Genomic DNA, 27,788 nt, shown 5'->3' with positions numbered 1-27,788 from the left:
AGCGTAATCTCCAGAGTTGCTGGCTATCCAAGGCACTATGAGAACTAATGGGAACCAATAGCAGTTTTCTAATAACGAGATGGCTAAAATGTATCCACATTCATGTGAAAGCCGGATATTAATTGGGAATTGGCTAGTGGCTATTGGTTATTACTGCCAAAGGTGGTGCAACCAGTTATTAAGCTCAAATGGGTAATTACTTCACACAAATGAAATGGGTATTGGATAACATAATTCCATAAACAAATGAAATAATTGCATTTTCTCAGGTTCCTTTTGTATAAATATACAAATGAAGCAAGAAATCAAATACTATTCCTGGAAAAAAAAAACCTGTAAATAAGGATTGTCCTTTTCTGAACTTATGCAAAATAACAAACACAGACACTTAAGTCCAGTAGCAGGTTTTTATTTGTAGATTTTGTGCAAGGTGATGCTGGTATATCAAACACTTTGCATTCTGGTGTTGGCTCTACAGTGATTGCAATGGAGAAAAAAAAATCGAATAAAATAAACAATAGAGAAAGTGTAGCACCTAATATGCTTGCTTCATCCAGCCTCACATCTTAAATGATGCTACTGTATTTCATGCTGCATTTGTCAAGCTTGCATTTTTCCTTCTGAATTTCCTTTCAGTGTTAGCTTTTTATGCACGTTCACAAATTGAAATTTGTATGCCTCTGAGGGGTGTGACAATACATCGTGACACGATGCATCGAAATGCAAAACATTGACGATGTACTGATCGTGGGAATCAGCATTTAATTAATTATGCATCTAACGCAACTGCACTATTTGAACACCAGAGGTCCCAATTTGCACAACCCTTATATAGGATTATAATATGATGAGTGTACGCTGGGGCCGATGACTCGTTAAAACATAACATACGGCGCGTGTTATAATATAACATGTTACACAACCACATTGTAACAGCTAAAATGAGCTCTTTGGTAGGTTTCAAATTACACCAGCCCTGTGCCTCTGTAATCTACAGGCCGCAGAACTCGATCACTTTAGCCGACTTTGGAGCTCTCATTATGTTTCAAACCATCATTTTACCCTGGTCAGAGATTATTCAATCAGTTTTTTTTTTATTTAATTTTAAGATATGTTGGACGTGTAGTACATTTTGTTTACAATATTAAACCTATTCAGACATTTTTTCTTGATTCAGATTTTGTTCTGAGTATCAAATTGGATCGAATTATGAAGCCAGTATCATGAGCGAATCAAATCATGACCGGAGTGTATCCTTACACCTCTACCATCTACAGTAAGCACACTGGAAGTGAATGTGTGAAAATTTAATGTAACTGAAAAAGTATGTGTGTAAAAAAATTTCCAATAAATGCCAATATATGAATAACAATTAACAGCTAGTGAGGATGACTGTTACTCCGCTGTACATTGCCCTTTAAATAATGATTATTGGTTACTTCTGTTTATTCAATAATAGATCTTTTTTGCATAGAAGTATTCTAAATAAATTAAAACCAAACGGTTGTCCTCTGGCATACTGCAGTCCAGACGCAGTCCCAGCAAAGTATTTACAGTGGATTGAACCAAGCACGAAAAGTACTGTAGCGGAACCACTAAACATATGAAATAATCTGACATGTTGAGATGAAGTTGACATGAATCATCACTGCTTCTGTAACAGATGCGCTTTTGCAGCTTTCTGCAGCCAATCACACGCTCTTGTGGAAATTATTTAGCTGAAAGCAGCTAATTGGTCTTTTTTGTTGTTGTTGCAGTTCATTTACCTTCTCTAGTGTTAAGTGACAGCATGGCTTGTTTACCAAAAAAAAAAAAACCTGATGAAAAGAGGATGTTTAAAGATGTTGGGACAGAGAATAGTTCATTCATTCTACAGCTCAAGTTCTAAACAGACTCCTTCAGATTCCTTCAGAATCCAAAAAAACAAAACAAAAAAAGGCATAAAAGGTTGTTGCCATTCACTCGTATTAGCTGCTTATTCGGGTCTTTGTAAACAAGGAAATTTAGGTTGCTGAACCTTCACAATTTGTAGTCGAATACCCCTGATCTATAGTAGTAGACAAACAGATCAGTTAAGAACACACCTTATTGCATTGTTGCATAGGAAAATGTAAAGCACTCAAGTGAAGTACCACACATGGAAATTTCTATAAATGGTATGCTTCAGAAACAACCAGAAGTCTCGCTGGTAAAGATATTGTACATCCCATAATTTAAATTTACAATATTTTACATCCATGTGAGCTAAAAGAACAGACATTAATAATAATAATAATAATAATAATAATAATAATAACGACAACACTTGGTCTACAGTAATTCAGGTAAATACTGTGACACTTTCGGAAGTTTGAAATGTGTCTTAATAATGATTAACTATTAAGTATTTTCTCCTTTTTAAAACAATGCCGATGTTCAAATCGACAAATACTTGAATGATTTTTTTTTTTTTTTTAAACGTATAAATTAAATTGACACATTCTGATTACAGTTAATATAGTAAGCTTTGGTGTTATTAAGGACAAAAAAACAACAACAACAACAACAACAACAGTATTTCAAAGACTACTAAATAACAATTCTACATCATGTACTTTACTGGGTTTTCATTACATGTCAGTCACTAGAGGCGTAATTCCTGTCATAGATATATTTTAAATAATACTAAGTTGTTTTTAATATTTTAAACTTGTGAGTAAAATACTGTCTACTACTCTTTCGGCAAACCTAACGACATGCTCTCAGTTATGGCTCAGTTTTATTGGCTTATTCAGATTTCCTGACAGCTGGAAAGAACGTTGTGGGACAAACGTAATATATGGCTGCTGCAAGCGCTTCATACCCTGTTTTCACCTGGAATTTTCGTACGTCTCGTACCTGGGTTGTACCGTGAAAAGATTTTAACCACATGTAAATCCCTTTCTGGACTTTTTTTGGTCAGGTTCTGCAGGACGCTAGTCACTTTAAACTGACACGTTCGGCTATATGTGGATAATCTCTATCCAGATATAATCCCGGTATTCAGGACACATGAAATGACCACGTGTAAACGGGGTCTTGGTTGTTAGTGGATACCAGGACCAGCCCAGAAAAACTATATTTTTCGTGATCTTAAACCACTTGTGTCTGAGTAGCGATCACATCCAAACCGTATTGTGCTGAATCACGCTGAAATGGCTTTAGAGTTCTTCACCTGACATACTGAATTGGTGCTACAACGCAGACTTCTCTATAATCACTTCACTGTAATATGCATTGAGTATAGTGTATAAAGAATGTTTGGTTTATGTGTCCAGCATTTTAAGCAGAAAACTCCCGTGCCAAGACCCCCCCCCCCCACCCCCCCCACACACACTTTTCCCCTCCTTCTCACTTGTTCTTTTAGGATTCATACACTCATGCATGCACCCACACACACCATCTCTTCCTGTCCTTGATTTACTGCGGCTGTTCTTTGAGTTGTTCCTTCAAAACTCCCGTGTCCACGGCTCTCCACACGTGCAGGGCGCTGCTAGAGGTGAGGAAGAGGAAGAGGAGGAAGGCGATAGGGAAGCCCATCGTGTCCACTATGGCTCCAGCCAGGGCGCTGAAGCACAACTTCCCTAATACCTCCAGCGTGGCCAAGAAACTGTAATGAGTCGCCTGAAATGTAAGAAAAGGAAATAATAATTACTACATCAGCGGGGAAATAAATAAAATATCTTATTAAAACTTTGTCCGCTGTCGTCGGTACAGTTTTGATCAAGATGTGACGGCACACGGGCTTCGAAAACCTTCTGAGAGCTAGAGTCGGATTACAAACTGAACCGATTAGACTTATTCCATTTCCACTGTGAGAAAATCTGATCTAAATCTAATCTTAAGCTTTTTAAATACACACAATATATGCTTTCTTAAAGTTGAAGAGTATAGGCTTGATCAGCATGTTTTCAGAATTCTGCCACGGCGACGTCCAGCAAACAGAGCAAACAGACGTCTCAAACAGAGCAGACTATACATCTTACCGAACACGTCTTTAGCTTCAGCTTAGACGTCAGCCCTAGATGAATATTACTGAACGGTAATTAAAATAATAAAAGGGATAGATGAAGTTCACAGGGAAGCCGATACCGAGCTGAGCTGCAGGGAGAATCCAACAAGGCTTCCTATTGACCATATAGTGCACTACAAAGGGAGCTTAAAAAAACATTAGGTTTTGCCCTAGCATGTCTGTGACCCTCTGGTCTGACACCATTCTGAACTGCGGTGAAGAACGGTGGCGTTTTTCGTCTTAGCATGGTTGCTATAACAACCTGAAAAAATACATTTTGGTGTTCTGGTGAAACCGACGAACATGATCGTCTGTGATTGGTAACAACAGCCCGGAGGCTCTGCTAAGATTGTGTAGAGTTTGTAAGGTTCTCTGAACTCTAAACGTGCACCTCGGACACTTCCCTCACTCGCACCGCTCGACCACTAGAGTCAAGTGAAGCACTTTTTTATTTCTGCAGACTTGTTTAAAGTGTTGTGTTTTTCTCTCCGGAGCTTTTCACAAGCACTTACAGTATCACCTTTCCGTCACCCAATACTGCCTTAGGAACACAAACGGACTGATGACTGATGACACACACATACACACACACACACACACTACAGTGAGATGTGCAGCATATAATTAGTGAAACTAAGAGTCAGAGACCTAAAGTAACTAAAAATGCATCAATTCACGGACACACTGACATTTCCTCAGCCTTTCCTGTGTGTACTTTAATGTGTCAGGTCCCCCCTTCTCTCTTTTTTTTTTTATTATTTACATTTGTAGTAATAATAGAATTTTAAAAAAATGTGTGCTTTTTAAAGATGCATGATTGGCGTTGATGAGGCTTCTATGAAAAGAAGGCAGCACTTCATTCCTCTTGATGTGTCGATATGAAAGCGCCGAGCTCACAGTACACAGCCACAGATGAGTGACACCGGAATGTGCCTGTGAAGTCCTCAGACTTGTCTGTGAGAGGCAGGTGTGCAACAGGGACGAGGCCAGAGAGCATTCAAACGCCCCCCCACCCCCCGATTCCCCAAAAATCTCTCGCAGTTCAAAACACACGGTGCGCTGATCTGGGGATTCAGAAGTGTCGGCATGTTTGTCAGTGCATTCTGTATTAAACAACATCTACGAAGGAAACAAACAGCTACTTCGACTTCACACAGTGGGAGGTGACGGGTAAGAAAAGAAATAATAATAATAATAATAATAAAAAAATGAAAATCCAGACCCGGCGGCATGTCATTTAAATTTATACCACAGCGCTGTAGAATTGATTCTGATTGGTCAGAGGGTGTGTATATTAACGCACTCGTCCTGATAAGAGCTGCAAATGCATTTGGCGGCATGGCAACCTCGTCTTAACAGCACACTCCAAGGGTTTTATTCTTTACATGTGACCTATGTAACCATAGCAACCTAAAGTATGCTGCTAGTGTACTGCACTGACAGTGTTAATTGAAGCAACACATCTGAACATCGAATATTCGCTGAACACCAGTTGGTGGAAATGTGCCATTCGGATGGAATGGTTTAGGGTCAGGGTTAAGGTTAGGTCTTGGATCGGTAGCAATTTTGCATGGCACCACGGTGCAAGTAGATGGGTGCATCTAGTCTAGGATTAGGTGTGGTACCTGGATGCTCTCCTCAGCTCGCTGTGTGCAGTGCATCATACAGGTAAAGGTGAGAGTAGTGATGAGGCCTGCGATAAAGTGCTGCATGCTCAGACTCAACACTGCCATGCCTGTAAGAGAACACACACACACACACACACACACACACACACACACACACACACACACACACACACACACAGAGAGAGAGAGAGTCAACTGGACAATGAAGTTATATAGACACTGCTTTTTATTGTGGGCGTGTACATAAAACTCTTTTTATTGCAAAACTACCCAATTGACACATTATTATTATTATTATTATTATTATTATTATTATTATTATTATTCTTGCATGTAGCAGAAATCTACATATTTGACCGTCCTGTTCACACACCATTGGATTTGTTCTTTAAATCCTACTGACATCATAGACATACGTACATTGAAATATAAAATTGAAACGGTTTACTGATGCTATGCAGCATGACTTATCTCAATAATGATCTAAATCTGTGAAGTGTCAGAAAGCTGAGAAGTGTGCAAAGAGCAACTCATTTCAATTTTATTTTGGACACGGTCTAGTATGGGGGCACAATTGGGGGTTGGGGGGTTCGATTCCCGCCTCCACCTTGGTTTTGCATGTTCTCCCCCTGCTTCGGTGGTTTTATCCAGGTACTCCAGTTTCCTCCCGCAGTTCAAAGACATGCGTTGGAGGTTGACTGGCATCTCTGAACTGTCTGTAGTGTGTGAATGGGTTGGCACCTCGTCTAAAGTGCCCGCCCCCCTCCATTCCCTGCCCCGAGTTTTATGGGATAGACTCCAGGCTCCCCGACATCCTGTGTAGGATAAGCGGTACAGAAAATTGATGGATGGATGGATGGATGGATAGTCTAGTATTCCATAAATCTGAATGGATCCCATCAATAACCAATGGGAACTACGAGTAAGTAAACAGGAAGTGGACGAAGACGCTCACATCTGCAGTAACAGATGACAATCTAAATGGAGTTGTGGCAGGAGAGGAAGCATGTGTACAAAGTAAATATGAAAAGCTACCACAATGATGCAAAGAACATAAAAAAACCCAAAACAAATAAAGAAATAAACCCTGGAGTACAAACGCTAAAGCCTTAAACCAATCAGCAGTCTCGGCTTACGTTACTATAGTAACAGGACAGCACGTGCTTTTGAGAAGGTTTGGAGAGTTCAATTTGGTTCAGCAACAAGATATTATTTGGATAACGGGTGGGTCTTTTACACGGCTCTTCTGACTTCATTGAAAAGAAAATACATCAGAGGTGGTAAGTCTGCGAAGAAAATACTAGCAGGCAAATGGAAAAAAGAAAAAAAACCCCAAAAGATTACTACATTAGAAGAGACCACATTGTACACCTAATGTCTAGTGTGATCTCTTATTAATTATAAGCAGCTCCTCCATTTTTTAAATTTATTTAATTGATTAAAGAGAGAACAATCCTGGCAGGACGTGAAAGTACCAAGTCTTTCGCATACAATGTCCTTTCCTGTTCGGTGAATTGGCTTTTCAGCTGGGGTAATTATATTCCTGTTTAGTCTGACTCCTGCTTTAGCTGAAAAAAAAAAAGAAAGAAAAAACAGAAAAGCGTAGTTTTCACGTGTTTCACTCTAGCAAGTCAAACATTGCACAGTTCTATACCTAAACTGTATATATTAGCACCTTTGTAACAGTTAGATTCAAGAATTTTTCCAGGTTTAATGTGTTAAAATGTGTCAATTTTATTTTCAATTTCTTGTTTTTTTAAAAGGTTAACTGTATTATAAAATGGGAAAACATTACATGAAGTAAGTATTTGTGAAGCTGCATGAATTAGAGAATACAGGGATGTCTAAAGATAATCTATTTAAACATTTAGGGCCTAATCCATCACATGTTCACTCACTATTTTGCACCGTTTAATTATTAAATAATAAAATGTATTCTATTTTATTTACTCTCCTGTAAAGTAAAGGTTCCTGAATGTGTGTGAAGGATAGGCTCATGACACCCACTTTAGTTGAATTAATCGTTTTATCTGTTAAAAAAATAAATAAATAACTCAGTCCTTGACATCAGCAATGTCTCAGAATACGACGTTGTCGAGGCAGAAAAATAAAACGTTCTGTGGACTTCAGAGGGCTGATTCTGAATAAGGTAATATTTACGCATTTAATACTGGCCTTAAATGGCATTGGACAGTTTTATGAGTGTATTTACAGTCCATGAATTTCAGTGTGAGATATTGTGGACATATTATCAAACTGTCAAAGTGGTGCTGGACTTAATACTCAATACTGCTCCTCACTCGAGCTGATATCGTTCAAGTAAAATGTGCTTAAGCCCAAGGTCTGAATCATGTATAATGGAGACTAGTCTCTGTTTTATTCAAACTCCACGCTGCATGTGTGAATTGTGAATATTTTCACATGGTCTTAATAGAGAAGTGGGCAATTTTTAAGCGTGATTTACTCAACTCAGCACTACTCTTAGCGACTCGACTCATGTTCAGAGAACAGAATATCGAATCTTCTAGAAGTGTGAAAACCCTGCTTAAACACAGTAAAAGCTTTCGATGTGTTACGCTCAGTACGTTTACACGGACAACAACCCGATTAAGACGATACTCTGATTAATAAACTAGCATGTAAACAGCGATTACTGATGACCTTAATCTAACTAAATACTCGAAGTAAACACGAATCGAATTAAGACGTGTGGAGTATTCCTGTTTTAGTCGCATTATCAACATGCGTTACAGACACGTACACACCTTAATCACACTATTAACGTCGTGTGAGAGTTTTCACCGCATTTTACGACAGGACACGTAGACACACGGCAGTGCTCAACCGTTTTACGGCAAACAAGAGAGCACGGCTGCGTCCCAAACCGCGTACTTACCTGCTGTATAGTAGGAGAAATACATGTATCATGGCTACTATATAGTAGGTAAGAACACGGTTTGGGACACAACCCACGGCTTCAATCAGTCATCCTTTTGCACGTATAGCACGACAAATAATTAATCGTATTTGAAGCGTTTGTAAAAATTTAAAATAAAAACACCCAAAACTGTATACGGTACCATAACGCAGACGAACTGTACATCGATACGTGAAATTTTGGAGGGATGTCGGACGACGTGGCGTGGGGACGTAATGACGCGCGCTGTTAATCGATCTATGTTCTATAACACGTAAAACATGAACATGAAAGGAATATTCTAAAAGTGACTCATGTAAACACCTTAATCACAATATTATCTTATTCAGAATAAGGTCAGTAATTAGATTACTGCTGTCCATGTAAACGTACTTATTGCCTTGTCTCGATTGCTCCCAGTTAAAAAGAACAAACTTACTTGTACAAGTTTAGAATGATGAAATTATCCTTTAAAAATGTAATACGTAAAAATATTATCGTACTTTTCTTTTATTTTTCATACCTGAAGTCAACTTTGCCTATCAGGAGTTCTGCATAAGTTCCCAGCAACCACAGACACTCATACAATATTGAGACATATTTTCATCAGGATGTGATTTGTAAGGATGGGAGGATGAGGAAGAGGAGGGGGAGGGGAGAGAGAGAGAGAGAGAGAGAGAGAGAGGTGCATAAAGTAGATTTGCTCTGTGGAGAAAGTGACAGGGAGAGAGGGAGAGGGAGAAAAGAAAGAGACTGTGACAGAAACATGCTTGCTGACAAAAACACCCCTGAAGCCGCGGCTTCGTGGGAGCGAAGTAACAAAAAAAAAACAAAACATAAAAGTGAGTCAGCTAAAACCCAGCCGTGATTTCTCTTTTTATTTTCATTAAATAAACATACGGAAAACCACAAGGGGATATGAGAGAGAGAGAGAGAGAGAGAGAGAGAGGGAGAGAGAGGGAGAGAGAGAGATGCGAGAGTCAAGAGTTAGGTTATTCATTTATCAAAGTGAACAGCGAGAGCGCTCCAAGAAAAATACTGTTGGCTTCGAGATGGAAACAGTGACAAGAGAAAGAGAGAGAGAATCAGGCAAAAAGAAAAGACAGACAGAGAGAGACAAAGAGAGAGACAGAGACGAAGAAAGACAGAGAGACACGGAGAGAGAGAGACAAAGAGAGAAACAGGCAAAGAGAAAAGACAGACAGAGAGAGAGACAAAGACGAAGAAAGACAGAGAGAGAGAGAGAGAGAGAGAGAGAGAGAGAGGCAAAGGGCAAAGAGAAAAGACAGACAGAGAGAGACAGAAAGGCAGACACAGAGAGAAAGGTAAAGAGAAAAAACAGAGCGAGAGAGATGAAGAAAGACAGATACACCGAGAGAGATGGAGAGAGAGAAAAGAGAGAGACAGAAAGACAGATACACAGAGAGAGAGAGAGAGAAAAGAGAGAGACAGAAAGACAGAGACACACAGAAAGAGAGACAAAGGAAGACAGAGAGACAGAGAGAGAGAGAGAGAGGGAGGAAGACAAGAAGAGAGAAAGAGAGACAGAGTGAGATATCAAATTACCAATTTTTCTAAAACTGCATTATAAATAATGTGTTAATTGGCAATTATCAAGTCTCCATCGAAAACACAAACTCCATTTCCCATGATGCTCAGTGCAACGACGCACTGCAATGATCACATAACCGGTCACGTGGAGGAAAAAAAAGCAGACAAAAAAAAAACTTCTCCCTCTCTCTCACAATTTTGATGCTCAGATACCAATCAAACTCACTTCATGATTAACTATTCCTAACACTTGGGGGTGTGCTGTTACAGGAAAATAATCAGCGATGGAGCGGTGTAATGAAGTGGAGTTAAGTTATTGCTGTGACCTAAAGTCAAAAAGTGTGTGTGGTCCCTCCCCCTCCCTTACACCACAATGACTTGCCACCGTTTACATCTCTGGGTGGGAGGGGCGGCATACTGTCATTCCTCTGTCAATCACAGAGAAACTAGCCAATCAGGGGCATCAGGAGCTCGTGTATGTGAAAGAGGGCAGATTTCTGGCTTGTTGGCTGGCTTCATGCGCCTCTGAGGAAAGAACGTGTTACTCTCATCCTTCACCCGCGCTGGTTTGTGATGTCATGAGTCGGTGTGAGGAAATTGGCAGATGAACACATCGGGAAGGAGATGGAATGGGGGGGCCAAACATTTTTTATGAGGTTACACCCCATAACTTCTCAAGCCAGTCTTTTCAGCTACATCTGTTTGTTTTTTTTCCTATCATGTTTCAATCTTCATTTAGATCAGTGGTCACCAACCCTGTTCCTGGAGATCTACCTTCTTGAAGACTTTAGCTCAGACCATAATTGTTCTCACCTGACCATCTAATCATTGTTCTTAATCAGCTAAAACATGTTTTGGATTTTAGTTGGAGATGAAACCTGCAGGACAGCAGATAAACTTTTTAAAAATACATTTAGTGTTCCATTCCATCGAACGGCGACCATCACGAAACACACGTCACCTGACTTCTCATTTCATTTAGTTATGTACATATTTAAGGTTATTTATTTTTATTTTTTTAAAGCCAGAATTATAAAACCAGGTCATTTATTAATACTATACTGTTACCTGATAACTAATATAAATATAAAGGAAATATTTTGTCTAACCGTCTGAAGTAAGCATGCGTGCGTGTGTGTGTGTGTGCATCTCACCTTTCATTAGAGGAGAGGGCTCGAGCACAGTGAGTAGCGAGCACTGGAAAACCATGCTGACGGTCCGGATCACAAACGCACGCCGCATCAACATGCTGATGCTGAAAACACACACAATTACTTCATCGATTTATACATTTCAGTTCTTACTACATTCTAAGAAGAAAAAAAAAGAATAAAAAGTTATACCAGGGGTAATGAGAGTGTGACAGAGAAATTTACACTTTCCACACACACGTTTTTTTTTTTTTTTTTTTGCCTCAGACAGAGTAATTGATTCGCTGTTAGTTTGTTAAAGAGCCTCCTGCTGAGTTTTGCTTCACAGCCTAATCAATAACACAACATGTCACTGGCTGATTAGACTCATCCTAATTAGTGACCATCAGATGCCACACACACTATTATCTCCTAATCCCAATCAGAGCACCCAGTGGACTCTATCAATCATGCAAAAATAAGTGTAAGTGTGTGTGTGTGTGTTTGATGTGGGACATGAGTGTTCCTGTCCTTGGGATTTATATCCGATATCTGGCACCATTTTGTTGAATACAGTCTGCAGTACTATAGCAAGTCTGCATTTAATCTCTCGCTGGTCAGTTCTCGTAACGTCAGGACTGTGCGCCAAATACATTACACATCGAAGACTCTACATAATAGAATATTAGAAATGTGCAACTGTTAGTATGGGTTTTATGTTTTCCATGAGAAGACGTTTCTTTTGGAAAGAGTCTCCAGTGTCAGTGAGAGAAAAGAGCGAAGAGTGAAGGAACAGCTGCTGTAACGCAAGTCAGAACAGGAACTCGTTTTGTTAACTATTAATGGATAAAAAGTATAATGTGTGGTTCTTAATAATTTTTTTAAAAAATTGGCAAATTGTATTCATTGGCAAATTGTTGTGGTAAGAAAGTAATACAAGACTTTTTGCGAAATGCTTTTACTATATATTATGAAAATAATCATAATCTAATCTAATCTACATGTAAATCAGCACATCAGAAAATCCCAATATAATAAGTCTTTATTGGGCATGTATACATTACAGTGAAATTCTTTTCTTCGCATACCCCAGCATGTCAGGAAGTTGGGGTCAGAGCACAGGGTCAGCCATGATACAGCGCCCCTAGAGCAGAGAGGGTTAAGGGCCTTGCTCAAGGGCCCAACAATATCAGCTTGGCAGTGCTGGGGCTTGAACCCCTGACCTTCTAATCAGTAACCCTACTACTGCCCCAATTATATAGTCAATACAAATTCATATTCACAATTCACATACACATCTACAACAGTTCGGTTTCACAATAAGTCATTTACTGTCTTCTAATCATACATGAGTGAGTGAGTGAGAGAGAGAGAGAGAGAGAGAGAGAGAGAGAGAGAGAGAGAGAGACCTCAGCACAGACCAGGAGGCGCCAGGAGAAGAAAGACCGGAGAAACAGAGGAAAAGTAAGAAAGAGCTTGGAAAACGAGCAAGAAAAAAATGAGAGCAGGAATTCACGTTGGAGAGAAAAAGAGTACGACAGACAGAAAAAGAGAGCAAGAAAGGAAAAGAGAATAATTGAACTGAGACAGCGCAGGGGGCGTGAGAGAAAAAAAAGAGAAAGGGGCATTAAGGAGAGAAAGACAGGGTGAGAAGGAAAGCAGGAGCAGGCGTGTGAGCGAGAGACATAATAAGAGAAGGGGTGAGGGTGAGAGAGAGAGAGAAAATGACAAAACAGTGAAAGAGAGGGGGTATGTGTTTAAGAGATGACCGATGCCTTTGGGTGTGTATCTGTGGTCACTCGAGCGCTACAGATGGAATGGATAAGAGTCCAAATGAGCTTTTAGCATCTGTGAACGTACAACAGCAGAAACCCAACCTGTGGGAAGCGAAGCCTGAATGAGTGCCTGTGTCTGACGAGCCGAGTCCTGTGTGCGAGAGAGAGACGTACAAATGACTTTACACTCCACAACACACACGCACCCACACACACACACACCCACACACACACACACGCACACACGCACACACGCACACACGCACACACACGCACACACGCACACACTCCATCTGCTCTCGCATGATTCCATTTCTTCACACAAGAGAAAATAAATGAGGGGTCAGATCAGATTAAAATCTAATCTGCCTAACAATCAAGTTTTAAACCTTAAAACATCCCAGGTTAAATGATGGTGTAAAGAGAGGCACCGAAGCACAGCTGTAGTTAATCGAGTGCAAGTGGTGTGTTGGGTTTAAGATGCGTCTGTCTGCTAGCAGCCGAGTGCAAAGCAAACCTGGGCTTCATTAAATTCACACGAGCCATGCAAACAGGCCACACCTACTAAACTGGGACTGACACAGAAGCCACGCCTCCTTCACTGGTACGGACACAGAAGCCATGCCTCCTTCACTGGTACTGACACAGAAGCCACGCCTCCTTCACTGGTACTGACACAGAAGCCACGCCTCCTTCACTGGTACTGACACAGAAGCCACGCCTCCTTCACTGGTACGGACACAGAAGCCATGCCTCCTTCACTGGTACTGACACACTGAGCCACACCTCCTTCACTGGTACTGACACACTGAGCCACACCTCCTTCACTGGTACTGACACACTGAGCCACACTTCCTTCACTGGTACTGACACACTGAGCCACACCTCCTTCACTGGTACTGACACACTGAGCCACACCTCCTTCACTGGTACTGACACACTGAGCCACACCTCCTTCACTGGTACTGACACACTGAGCCACACCTCCTTCATTGGTACTGACACAGAAGCCACACCTCCTTCACTTGTACTGACAGAGAGCCCATGCCTCCTTCACTAATACTGACACACTGAGCCACACCTCCTTCACTGGGACTGACAGCCAGAGAATTCAGGCACATTAATAGCAGCATAGCACCTGTCAGTACCACTGAAGGAGGTGTGGCCTCTGTGCCAGTATCAGTGAAGGAGGTGTGGCCCTGTACTTGTGAGGCCCAGTGAAGGGGGAGTGGCCTCCACTTTGCACATTGGATCACACTGAAACATATGTTTCATATGACTGATGTTCTAAGAGGAGGTACGGTGGTGCAGACATCCCAAATACATTCAATTCCATCCATGTTTTACTTTATATTCCCTGTTATCTTTATTTTTTTTCCCCATTATCAAAATGATCAGTTTTAAGTTTCACATGTTTTATTTCTCACCATGGTCTTATTCCAACGCTGGTACCATGGTATTTAATATCGTATTAAGGCGAAACAAAATCTGACCTACAATGATCCCAGAACAGCCTTTAATAACCCTAAAGGTTGAGCAGAATGATGGAATATACAGACGCATCAGCATCACAGAAACACACGGCTTCTTTACAGCGGCAGCTTTTCATTCCCTCTCAGTGCTCACGGCTCACACCTCACCGACCGAGCTGTGTTTACTTCCATTAGTCTTTCACTATCTCTGGAGGGCAGGTCAGTGTGTGCACACACACACACACACACACACACACACACACACACACACACACACAACCACAGAGACATAGACATGCCCTTGGTGGTCTTTCCTGCATAATGCAATAATAAAACAGAAAAAAAAGAAGTCAGAGGTAAAGATGAAAAGGAGGACAGAAAAATGGAACGATCAGAAATGTATTTTTGGTGGTTATTATTATTATTATATTTCCTAAGCACTTTTTTTTAATTGATAAACAAGTAGTCACAAAGGATCTCATTGAAAAAAGTGCTGACTGGTGCACCTTATATGCCAACGTGAAAAACAATTGCCATTTTTACCACCCCAATTCCAAAAAAGTTGTGACAGTATGGAAAATGCTAATAAAAACAAAGAGGAGTGATTTGTACATGTACTTTGACTTGTATGTAAACAAAAAACTTATAAAGACCACGTATGTGATATTTGACCTAATCAACTGCATCGTGAAACGTTTATTTTGAAATTGATGCATGCAACACGTTCCAAAAAAGTTGGGACAGGGCAATTTAAGACTAGTAGTAATGTGACAAGTTGAAATAAGAAGGTGATGTGAAACAGGTGAGGACATCGTCTAATTATAGCATATAAGGAGCCTCCAAAAAAGGCCTAGTCCTTCAAGAGCAAGGATGGGTCAAGGCTCACCAATCTGCCAACAGATGTGTCAGTGAATAATCCAACACTTTGAGAACATTCCCCAAAGACAAATCGGTAGGATTTCCCCTTCTACAGTGCACAGTATAATTAAAAGATTCAAGGAATCCGTTCAAATCTCAGTGTGTAAAGGGCAAGGCCGAAAACCACTTCTGAATGATCTCTGATCCCTCAGACGTCATTGTGTTAAAAACAGTCATGGGGTCAGGAACACTTTGGTAAACCTTTGTCAGACGACACCATTCGCCGCTGCATCCACAGATGCAAGTTAACGCTTTACTATGCAAAGCAGGAGCCGTACATAAACACTGTCCAGAAGCGCCGCCGACTTCTCTGGGCTCGGTAGCACAGTCCACAGGAGCACAATAGCATAGTGGAATCGTGTTTTGTGGTCCGACAAGTCAACATTTCAAATAGTTTTTGGAGAAAACAGCCATTGTGTTCCAAAAGGACCATCCAAGTTGTTATCAGCCTCAGGTCCAAAAGCCAGTGTCTGTCATGGTATGGGGGCGTGTCAGTGCCCATGATATGGGTAACTTGCACATCTGTAAGGGCAGCATTAATGCAGAAAGATACGTACACATTTTGGAGCTACATATGCTGCTTTCCAGAGCAGAACAATGCCAAACCACATTCTGCCTGGACTACAAGCGCATGGTTGTATAAACAGAGAGTGCGGGTACCTGCCTGCAGTCCTGACCTGTCACCGACTGAGAATGTGAGGCGCATTCTGAAGTGCAAAATAAGGCAACGAAGGCCTTGTACAATAGCACAGCTGAAGAAATGCATAATGGATGAATGGGGGAAAATTCCGCTTGCTAAACTTAACTGGTGTCTTCACCCAGCGTCCAAACGCTTAATAAGTGTTAATAAAAGAAAAGGTGATGTTACACAGCGGTAAACAGTCGATTGTCCCAACTTTTTTGGAGTGTGTTGCAGTCATCAGATTTGAAATGAGTGTGAATTTAATTTATTTGAGTAAATATACAAAGTAAAACATCAAAGAATGTGTTAATAATGTGTTTCCACTATAGTACAGGGTGAAGTGAATTTTCAAATGACTTTTTGTTGGTTTTATACTGCCCCAACTTTTTCGGAATCGGGGTTGTAGTTACACTGATACGTTCAAATATTGGGGACGAAATATTTTCTATTCACCTATTCAAATGTCTGATTATTCACTCAGAAAGAAGACCGGCACCTTTTTGTTTTCCACCACCACTGCGCCCTCCCTGTTCGTTTCTTTCAATTACTCCGCAGTTTGTGACTTGAAAAAATCTAATGGTAAGTAATAATAATAATAAAAATAATGCTAAACAAATACCCGTATTACCTGTACTTTGAGAGTAAGAATCCTCCGAGAGAGGAGCCGAAAATAGAGAAGGCCATGGCGACCACGCCGTTCCACAGGCCGAGCTCTCGCGCCGTCATATGATGATCCAACAGGAAGAGGGGGAACATCGTGATGGCTCCCTGTTCACCTGAACACAACCAAAACGCAACAGTGTATATATATATATATTTTTTAAAAATAGTCGTATCCAAACCAGTATTCCACCATACGTTATTAATGTTACCAAAAGTTACTATTTATGGGGGAAAAAACCAAACAATAAAAACCCTCACAGAATTTGTAATGGTTTTAATAGGAATCTTATTGGTTTTAACGGAAACTCTAATGGTCCCTGTGGGTCTCCACTGGTAACCTGTTGCTTTCTGTTGGTGGCATGTTATGTCTAGTGGATACGTCCTTAATACGTCCATTTGATAATGCTTTTAATGCTTAACAGATGATGGTTTGTAATGGTATTTTTAGTGGAAACCATTAGAATATCTGCAATGGTTTCTATTAAGGTTTTTTCTAAGTTTTCACATATTATTCAGTGCACCAGTTGCTGTTTTTATACCACCAGTGTACCACACAATGTAGAAACACTATGCAGGTTCTTACCATTACTGTCTGATGTTGGCATACTGTTTAGTACACTGGTATACAGATTTAGCCCAATGGCGGTGTAATATTTTCCCCACATACTCTTTAGTACTGGGACTCGCCGGACGAACCACACAAAACACTATTTTACCTTCATCATTAAATCTGTTAATGAGGGAAATAAAAACACAAAGAACCTGTCACTTTAATTCTGTTCACTCCGAGTACAAAGGCGAAATGCAGGGGAGGAAAAAAACAAAACAAAAAAAACATCCTACCTCACAGATCTCCACGCGCGCGCTTATCTGTGAGCGGGAAAGTTTTGTCTCTCTCGCGCGCCGCCAGTTTGTTCGGTTTAGCCGTGTATTATTCAACGCTTCTGTCATTATTTATGCGGCTTGTCTTCCATGACTGACAGCTCTGAGACCGCCGTCAAACAGACACGCGGGTGTCCGGGGGACCCCGCGACGGAGAGAGGGGAAAAAAAGACCAAAAAAAAAAAAACCTCAGAATGAAATAAAAACGGAAAGTCAAATCAAAAACACAACTAATCAGATGATAGCGAGCGCCCAAAGATCCCGCGTGAGCGCTGACAGAGCTTTCGACTGTCAACCGTCACCGCTTTCTTCGCAGGCGATCGTTTGAGACAGCCGAACTAAACCATGTAAAGGATCCGTCTATAAAAAGCGAATGTGCGAACAAAGAAGGGATTTATTCTTCATGTTCAGGGACTCTTTCGCTCTTTTCCGTCTGCTTCTACAAGGCGAGCAGTCAGTCTGTTGTGTTTTAAAACGTTGCCTCGCCTTCACTTTCGGGTGAAAACTTTTTCAACCTGTGACAGATACAAGCCCCTGTTCCTGTCAGATCAATACTTTGATTTCTCGCAGTTCCTACTTTGTAAGGTCAATCACAGCTGAAGTGTTAAAATAAATAAATGAATAAATAAATGAATAAATAAATCCTTCTGAACGGTCATTAGTGAAGAGATCAGCTGATGGAAACTTCAGAGCAGGATGGCCGGGCCTCAGTAAACTTACATCTACATCTCAAAATCTGCAGAAAAAGACCTGAAACTAGGTCAGAAGTTCAAGCATTGGAAAGATGATATGCTTTTGTTTTTCCTTCGCCACAGTCCACGTGCAGTTCTGATTTGCAGAAGCTATAATATGGCTTTTTAGCATCGCCATTATCCACTCCATAATCCCCCTTTTCCTCTCCCAGTCTTTGCAATATATCTTACAGCAGAAATGGGTCTGTACGTCGTAGACACAACGGGCTTCGTTTATCAAACTGGATACAAACAGATTTATTCGTAAACCGTGAGTACGAGCATTTATGTATGAAAATCCCATAAATTCGGAAAAACGTTCGTATCCTAGCCGTGCCCCCGAGTGTGTCTAAATTTAACTAACCAATGTAAACCTCCGTTTGACCAACTTCAAATCATATCGTTTACATGGTTTACGGCACTTTTATATATGGAATATACTTTAATATACTATGGCTCTGTGTAAATGAGCGTAGTCATAAACCGTAAACAAATGCCTCAGCTGATGGAAGATCATCTTATCGTTATGATTAATATTATACGTATGTTTTTAAATATGTTTACTGGTATAGAAGCTAATCAAAATAACTTCCACTTCTGCCTTTCAGCCTTTACGCTCATCTGTCATTTCGTGCTCCCAGCCGTCTGTGCACTTGACCTTTTATGGAGTTTTATGGGCGTCACTAACTGCAAATGAGCTGTGTTGAGAACACGCACACGCAAATCCGGTAGAAAACTTGAGTTTGGCTTACGTAAACACTCGTGCTTTCATTCTGATTGCCACAGTTAAAGTTTTTAGAAGCTGCAGACTATCTTTAAATTAGCCCAAAACATAACACCGTAGCCTAGCCCAATAACTCTAGTTACCCCACCTTAGAGCTTCTTAGCGCTCTTATGAAAAATGGCGGAAAGTTCACCTTTAATGTAGGTCAATATCAACCAGCATATTGATATAAACTGATTGTTTAAATTATAGTCGCAATTATTGTAAGACCTGCTGTTAAAGAACACTGATGAACAGCTCCCGACCAATCAGATTCAAGAATTTAAAATGTTCTCTTTCCTGGCATCCATTGACTTTTAAAAAACAAAAAAAAACACACACAAAAAAAAAAAAAAAAAAAAAAAACTTTTTTTTTTAAGTTTAAACCTCTGTCATTTGCATTACCCACAATGCTGTTTGACTACCTGCTGATAGTGGTGCATAAAAGCCTCCACAATGTAAATATACACTCAAAGGCCACTTTAATAGGAACATCTGTACACCTTCTCATTCAAACCTCATCCAGTTTGGGTGAGCGTGTTGTAGCTTCAATCTGCTTCAAGGTTCTCCTTCAATGTGTTGTGTGTTCTGAGATGATTTTCTGCTCACCACGGTTGTAAAGAGTGGTTATTTCAGCTACTATAGACTTCCTGTCAGCTTGGACCAGTCTGGCCATTCTCTTCTGGTCTCTCTCAGCAAAAAGGCGTTTCCACCTGCAGAACTGCTGCTCACTGGATGTTCTTTGTTTTTTCCAAATCATTTTTTTTTTCCACAAAACAATTTCTATAAATATTCTCAGGAACAGCCATTATTCATATCAGCTGGGATTTCATTAAACATCTGAAAACACACAGAGAGAGAGAGGGTGGGGTGGGTATTCGGGGACGGAAACTGGGTGAGAGGATAAAAAAGACTGAATGAGAGAGAAGGTAAAAAAAAAAGATGGAATGAGAGCAACAGGGAGACAACGAGAGACAGGGACACTTCAACTTAAAGGAAATTGTGGCTAAATATGGGACAGAGAGAGAGAGAGAGGAATGAGAGATAGATGGACAATGGTGAGAGACAGATAAAGCGAGATAGGATGTAATAGAGAAAGAGAAAAGGGGGATGAGAGAGGGAGAAAGAGATAGAGAGACTTCCCTTAGTTGTTAGCTAAACATCCCTTACTTATAAACGAAAGAATTGAATTTTAGACATTAAACATGTCCAGGCTGTTGGACTAATTCTGAGAAATTGCCTTACTTTAAACTAACTCTTGTGAGAGATGTCAGCTCTGCAAAACTTCATGTTACTGACTTGCTTTAAAATGATGTGCCGTATTTTTATGTCTAAAGCTGTCCCATCTGTTTCTTTTGAGAAGCCAGATCAGTAAATAAAAGTTTAACTAGAACTACCACATCTAGCTCATCATACCCCCCAAAGTGCTTTATTTCTCTGGAACCACAACAATTTGTTCACAAGTACAATTTTTGTCCATTTACAGTTGTCTAGTTATACCATTGAGGCTTCACGCTCCCCTCCTGCGACCGTATTCCCCCCTCACACCCGTCTCTCTCACTCTCATCTGGACATTTCTCAGAGAGGCTACACGCCTGACTCCATCACTGCTGAGTTTTTTGTATGTATGGAAATTGTCAAAGTGAAACATCCCTAACAACTCTCATCTCAGTACAGGCTGCTTCACTGTGGGATTAGTGATCTGATCAAGCACCAGTTTTAACTTCTATACCGATTAAAGAAAACACAGAAGTGACAGAGTGAGTATCTCGGATCAGTTTTGTGCTACATGTCCCTAAAAAAATCCATCTTTTGCCAAACTGCACCAAGATCTACTGTATCAAAGTTGTCTATAGAATTCTATCAGACAGCAGCTGTGTGTTAATGATGCGCGCACACACACGCACACACTACGAGTACTGCTAATCCTCCTGCCAGTTGAGGTTCAAGTCAAAATAATTAGATTCTACTCGATCAACCAATTCATTATAAACCTTCCGTTAACTTCTGTTAAGGTGATAGATGCGATAGATTGTGTGGGCGGGGCTTTGCGTCCTATATAATTACATTTGTGTGCTGACTAACGCGTGATGCATAATTACATACATTCTCATCTAATACAGCCCTAGGTATTAGGAAAAAAAATCAATGACAGGGTGAGACGATGCTGTGAGTTATTACTGTTACTGCCTGCTTATTTTCCAATAACAGCATGTGTGTTTCCTCCCAGTGTCCAAAATAAATAAATTAATTAATTAATAAATAGGTGGATAGTCTAAATTGCCCCGAGGTGAGTGTGTGAATGTGCGCGTCTGGTGTCCCATCCAGGAAGGAAATCTTCTGATTTGAAATCGTGTAAATGGAAGGACATGATTTCCTGTTTACCACAAAAAAAGTCCATGTCTTTAGTTTCGCTGAGGAACGTGTGTGATTAAGGCATGCAGTTTTGATGCCAAACTGGAGACTATAACCTTCCATAACCTGTTATATTTTTTTTAATGATATTTGAACGTGTGACCTCTGTGAACCTTTTTTTTGTGGAAAAAAAAAGAAGCCTGCATATCACTTAAAAACAAACCAGATAAAGCTGTGATGATGGAGATGTTGAAGAAAAAAAGCTCTGTATGACAGATTTTTTTTGGGGGGGGGTTATTACTTAAAATCCTGCCAGTCTTCCAAGTCTACATCTCATCAGATTAATGTGTCGCCTCAGGTTTACTCTCTCTGTCTTCTACCTGCTTCTCCTCTGTAAACAAAACCAACACTGTTAAATGAATTCATTTTCATATAGAGAAACACACTGGCACACCAGGCCAAACACGACACACACACACACACACACACACACACACACACACACACACACACACACACACACACACACACACACGGTGCATATTTTCCATTTTCTGTTTGGATGAAAATCGCCAGAGACACAAAGAGACTCTAATCCTTACATAATCCCCATCTGCTGTCCAACACAACCCATTCAGCTCACACACTCACTCATGGTGACTTTAATCCAGAGCTGAAATGGCGTGTTGTGTGTCTTCCACCTTCAGGAAGTCAGCATGTGAAGAGGTTAGTGGAAAGGCCATGTGTCAGAGTGTCACTGCAGCTCTACGTTGCCTCATAACAACCGAGCGTGCCTTCACTGTAAGGCAAATAAATGGAAATCTTCTGCCATCTTGCGGCGAATGCAGGAACTACATCAGAGCTCATTTGGTTTGAGTTCTGCTAAAAATTATTTCTCTCAAACAAGACTGTTACTTTTTCGTGAATAAAGTTGTAACGATGGCGCAGTAAGAATGATGTGAGGCAAACTATTACACACGCACTACAGTACATTCAGGACAGAGCTGGAATGTGAAAGAAACCTTCAGGAGAAACTGGGAACGAGCATGGGAGAAGCCTCTGTAATAAAGAATATCATTTAAAAAAAAATTTTTTAAGACTTGCGTCAAGCCAGTAATTCAGGAGTGGCTCCCGCATGAGTTGGGCAACTTCCTCTACCATTTTAGAAATGCTGTAATTTGGTGACTCAGACTAGTTAGGGGAAGTCCATCTGTTTTCGGTGAGTCAGAGTGCTCGTGAGGTCGGGTCGGGTTGGCTCAGCTTGCTGATCAACAGCGTAACAGCATTATGAGTTATGAGAAAGTGACCTCTAAACCGGCTCGGTTTTATTTGTCAGGGAACAAGCTGACGCTGTTCTGCAAAGAGATCTCTGATCAGATCAGTGTGTGCTATGTAAGCTGTTCTCTTTAGGTTAGGGATCTGTTGCAGGATCTCTGCGTTATTTGATCCACTGTGAATAAATAAAGTTGTTGTTTTTTTGTGTGGCTATTACAATGTCATTTTATCCTTAATCAAAATCCCATCCATCCATTTTCCATACCGTTTAATAAATAAGGTAATATAGTAAGGCCATGAGTTATGTTTCGTGGCCATGCAATATTAAACTTGTGACAGATACACCATTCAAAGTATTTATTTACTCACTATTATAAAGTGAGTGAGATGGAAATCAATAGAATTAGACCAGTGTGGCCAGAGAAACACAAGCATGGAGATGAGGGATAACAACGTTACACTTTGCTTCGAGCTTGGAATGATGCATAAAGTCATACCGGAGTCTGAAATGGATATCAGCCCATGCGACCTCAAGCGAATTCTCAAAGCACCGGGTCCTATGAAGTACAGGCCACGTATTAAGTGTAATGCTCCTACAACTTATTAAATGATGCAATTTGTGAACACTACAACCTAAAAATTCATGGCTGCAAACTGGGTACTTTGGGCTAATACTTAATTACTTAATCGCAGAAATTGGATTAAAAATCAAGTAAACGCCACAATATTTGAAGGAGCTTGCAATTCTTCAAAATTACTGCAGATTTGGGCCAAGACATTTTTTGTGCAGATTTGTGACGTCATCCCAACACGCATTCAATCAAAAGTTCCTGTGTGTCGAACATGAGTACAGCCAAAAGGTTCATTTACCAACAAACATTACCGTGAATAACCGTGCAAACAATTTTGCGCAGTTGCAGTTTCACCAACTCAAGTAGTTTTTCACAAAAAAAGCTTTAAAAAATACAATATAAAAAATGTTGCAGCAAAATGAAGCATTTTTGGCCGCAACAATCACAAAAGACACTCCACGAAATCCTGGCTGTTTTTAAGAAACATGAGGTATTTAACAAAGAAAACGTATCGGCACTGATATCGTGAAGCCTGAAAGGTTTCTTTAACAGTTATGGAAGGAGACTCCAGTGTCGGCACTCAATAACAGTTTTTTCACCACAGGAAACTCTTCAGGAGTTTGTGCTCTTCGGTTTCTCGATAACATAAGCTGCATTTTTGATGTTGTATTAACTTCAAAAGCTGCTATAATGCAAGTGATAACAGGAACGAACTGTCTCAAACACTGCGTAACATTAAACGGAATTATAAAAGGTTAAAAAAAACAAATGGCTGTGATATAAGAGGAATACAATACTCTGGGAATGCCGTTATAGGAAAATAATCAACTTGGCATGATGACAGTAACGCCACTTTGCGTCACACCACCTCATCACTGATTATATTCCTACAAATAATAACGTTTTTGAGTGGAGCAGTACTTCAGTAAAACTGAACAACTTTTGAGGAAAGTCGATGCATAGGGTTTTGAGGTTGGTTACAAATAAGGTGCACAGACTGCACACACTCACCTAGCTTATAAGTAAGCACATAGAGCATGGTCCACGGCGTCCCCGGCACGTCCATCAGTTTCTTCCACATAGTCCACGGTCTTGTTGTGTCCCTCGTGGGCTTTCTCGCCTCTCCTGGGGCCCGCCCTCCTTCACCGTCCAGTACATTCACACCGCATACGAACAACGCCACCCCTCCGTATACACAAGACAGCAATGTAAACGTCCACGCCCAGCCCACTACATCAATCACGGCTAGGAGGCCACCTCCGGCAAAGACGGAGCCTGCCTTGTAGCCCACCACCTGCGCCGTGTTGCCCAGGCCGAGCTCAGCGGTGCCACGCAGCAGCCTCACAGCTACACCGTCCACTGCCACGTCCTGCACAGACACCAGTGCGTTCATGGCCAGCAGCACACCCGCCACACCACCCTGCTGTAGCTCAGGTGACAGTGTCGCACCCGCCAGACACACAAGCGCCAATCCACCAACTGTCGACACCAACCAGCGCCGCTTGGTACCCGCACGGTCCACTAGGGGCGCCCACAGCACCTTGAGCACCCAGGGGAAGTAAAGTACCTTGGCCAAAGAGATGCGGGTTAGCGACTGGCCAGTGCCACGAAGATAGACTGGAAGAAGTGAAGACTGCAATCCATATGGGATACCCTGCACAAAGTACAGCAGGCCGAGGAAGAGCAGCTTGTCGCTCATCACGGAATAGTAGATGCTCATGGAATAATTCTGTAAAAATGCATAAACGTGTGACCTTCCAAGATGAAATCCGTCCCACTCCGAGGGCAGCGCGTCTCTGAGATCTGAGGGCAGATTGGGTCAAAATAAAAAGATATGACTTCAAATTGAAAGAACGCAGTAAGCCTATTCAAGTGAAACAGGCAAAGCGATGGATGGATGAATGGATGGATGGATGGATGGAGGGAGGGAGCGTGAAACATGAATAGTATTGTTAATATCTACAGGTTAATAACTCTCCACTCCAACACATACATGGTGACAGCCAACATTTTGAAGTGTGTAGATGGAAGATTACAGACCAACAAGACATCTTTGGAGTGTGTGTTTTTTTTTTAATGAATGTTTTTAATAGGCTGCTAATTGAGTGCATTGATTGACTGAATGAATGAATGATCTAAGCTCATGTAAAATCAGAAACTAAATAATTACCGAAGGTGACAGCTTTTACTGCACTTTTAATTAGCAGGTGAATGATCAGAAATGAAATGCATAGTTTATGCATTTACAAGAGTGCAGCTTTCCTTTTTTTATATATACACATTTTTAGCACTCAGACAGCGAATCTTACATGTCAAATAAAAAACAATTCTTATTCAACAGCTTCCACGTTAAACATCACAGGAAACCTATTAAACAGTAAACATATATTGAGCCATAGCTAGTGAACTGGAGTCTGAATGACTCGCCTGCTCTTCATGCGAAGAAATAACAACCTGTAATAATTCATCACTAACCACTGTGAATATTAAATGTTGCTTTGATGCGTTAAGTGAAATAAAATGTAGTTGTAAAAGGCTTCCCTCTTCTTCCCTCGCCGCAGAACAACCTTCTCTTCTGTTAAGGTCTTTCAGGCTTCAGCACTTCCGTGTTTTCCTTCCTTTTCCCCGCCCATGTTCGGAAAAGGCCCGCCTCCTGCGCTACGATTGGATGTTAGCGCGTACCACAACGCCGTTCTCTGATTGGACGTCTTACACGTCATTGTAGCAACCAAGCAGTGGTGTACTGTACCTGTGAACACCTTAGATAGATGCCTCTAACGTTCTTTCTCTCAAGAACCTTTGGTTCTTTGATACACATTGAGTTGCAAGATGCCTTTTTTTTCACCGTTACATGATAACAGTGAATTACTTTGTAAATTGTTATTATTTTGTCTTCTGGGAAAAATGCTTCTGAAGGGCAGTACAAAATGGGGGGGTTTACAAAAAAATGTCTTAATGTATCGTGTTGCCTTCTTGAGCATCAGTGAACGTTTGCACCTTTTGTAATAGTCGTTTATGAGTCCCTCAGTTGTCCTCAGTGTGAAAAGACGATGAAAACATCACACAGTATAGTCACTGTTGGAAAGGGGTCAAATATGTAGAAGATGCTGGAAAAGCAAAGAATGTGCAGGACCTGAAGGATTTTCCTGAAAACAGTCGTTGATCATCCAGGTAACAACACACAGTATTAAGAATCAATATGTAAACTTTTGTTATGTACTGCTTATTCAGGGCGGGACTAAATAAAAAAAACAAAATGCAATTTTAATGATACATCTATTTTTTTTAAGTGATATTTCACAGATTTTGCAAGGCTAATGTAAACTTATGACCTCGACTATATGATTATTTGCTGCATTCTGAGCAGTTTCTGAAATTTTGTATAAATTATATTTTGCCTGGATGTCGATTTACCACATACTAATCTAAATTAAACGGGTACTTGTTAAACTAAACTAAAAAGCAAAATGCAATTTTTATCATCCCTTTTATTATTATTATTATTTTTAAAATTATTAACATTTTGCAGATTCTGCAAGGTATATGTAAACTTATGAACCTCAACTGTATCTGTCAGCTTCTTTGGAGTGCCATAAGACCCAAAAGCAAACGAGAGCTGGAAAGATCATTAGGAAAGAAGATACATTAATAACATAACTCTATATAGGGCATTGTGGCTTAAATCACCAAACAGAGGACAGTCTAGCGTGTACTGTTACAGTGCCCAGACTATTTAAATGAAAGGAAAGTACTTGACTGGATTAAGGGAAATTGTTAAACACTAAAAAGACTTATACGAGTAGGACTGATATATTTTCTAATAACTACATTACAGAACGACAAGAAGAAGATCAAACAAACAATGGGGCTGGTTAGGTTTCATGGAATGTGGTTGGACTTGAAGCTGTCATAAAAAAAAAAAAAGGTTGACAAATACTTCCTTGACTGTTTAACTGAATTTCATTGTAAGGCAAATGAATCGTTTCTTTTAACCATATATTGTACAGGGGCAAGAAAAAGTATGTGAACCTTTTGGAATTTCATGGTTTTCTGCGTAAATTTGTAATAACATGTGATCTGATCTTCATCTAAGTCAAGGGTATTGACAAATATAATGTGTCTAAAATAAGAACACAAAAAAAAATTCTGATCCCTCATGTCTTTATTGAACACACTTATTCAACATTCAAAATGGCCGTGGAAAAAGTAAGTGAACCCTGGCGGCAATACCCTCAACCAGGTGCTTCCTGTAGCTGTGGATCAGACCTGCACATCATTCAGGGGGAATTTTAGCCCATTCTTCCTGGCAGAACTGCTTTAGCTCTGGCGTATTCTTTGGACGTCTCATGTGTATGGCTCTCTTTAAGTCATTCCATAGCATCTCTATCGGGTTGAGGTCTGGGCTCTGACTTGGCCACTCCAAAAGGCGGATTTTGTTTTTCTG

General features: G+C 40.5%; 1 protein-coding gene across 2 annotated transcripts; it reads right to left on the bottom strand.

The window, feature by feature from the left end:
* Window positions 1–393: 393 nt before the first annotated feature.
* mfsd3 (major facilitator superfamily domain containing 3) lies at window positions 394–25,978 on the bottom strand. 2 transcript variants are annotated; one of them, XM_017452385.3, is made up of 7 exons: window positions 25,820–25,978; window positions 24,356–25,147; window positions 16,732–16,879; window positions 13,134–13,182; window positions 11,281–11,381; window positions 5,656–5,765; window positions 3,506–3,642 (listed from the first exon to the last, which is right to left on the bottom strand). In XM_017452385.3, the coding sequence occupies exons 2-6, from the start codon at window positions 25,062–25,064 to the stop codon at window positions 5,669–5,671; spliced, it is 1,104 nt and encodes a 367-aa protein (XP_017307874.1). In that variant the 5' UTR covers window positions 25,065–25,147; window positions 25,820–25,978; the 3' UTR covers window positions 3,506–3,642; window positions 5,656–5,668. The 2 variants fall into 2 exon arrangements, with proteins under 2 accessions (XP_017307872.1, XP_017307874.1); XM_017452383.3 differs by lacking the exon at window positions 13,134–13,182 and having other exon boundaries at window positions 394–3,642.
* Window positions 25,979–27,788: the final 1,810 nt, after the last annotated feature.

The sequence above is a fragment of the Ictalurus punctatus genome, chromosome 22 (genome assembly GCF_001660625.3).
Source record: "Ictalurus punctatus breed USDA103 chromosome 22, Coco_2.0, whole genome shotgun sequence".
NCBI classification, from domain to species: domain Eukaryota; kingdom Metazoa; phylum Chordata; class Actinopteri; order Siluriformes; family Ictaluridae; genus Ictalurus; species Ictalurus punctatus.
Note: the sequence above shows the minus strand (reverse complement) of the source record. Positions and strands in the feature narration are given on the sequence as shown.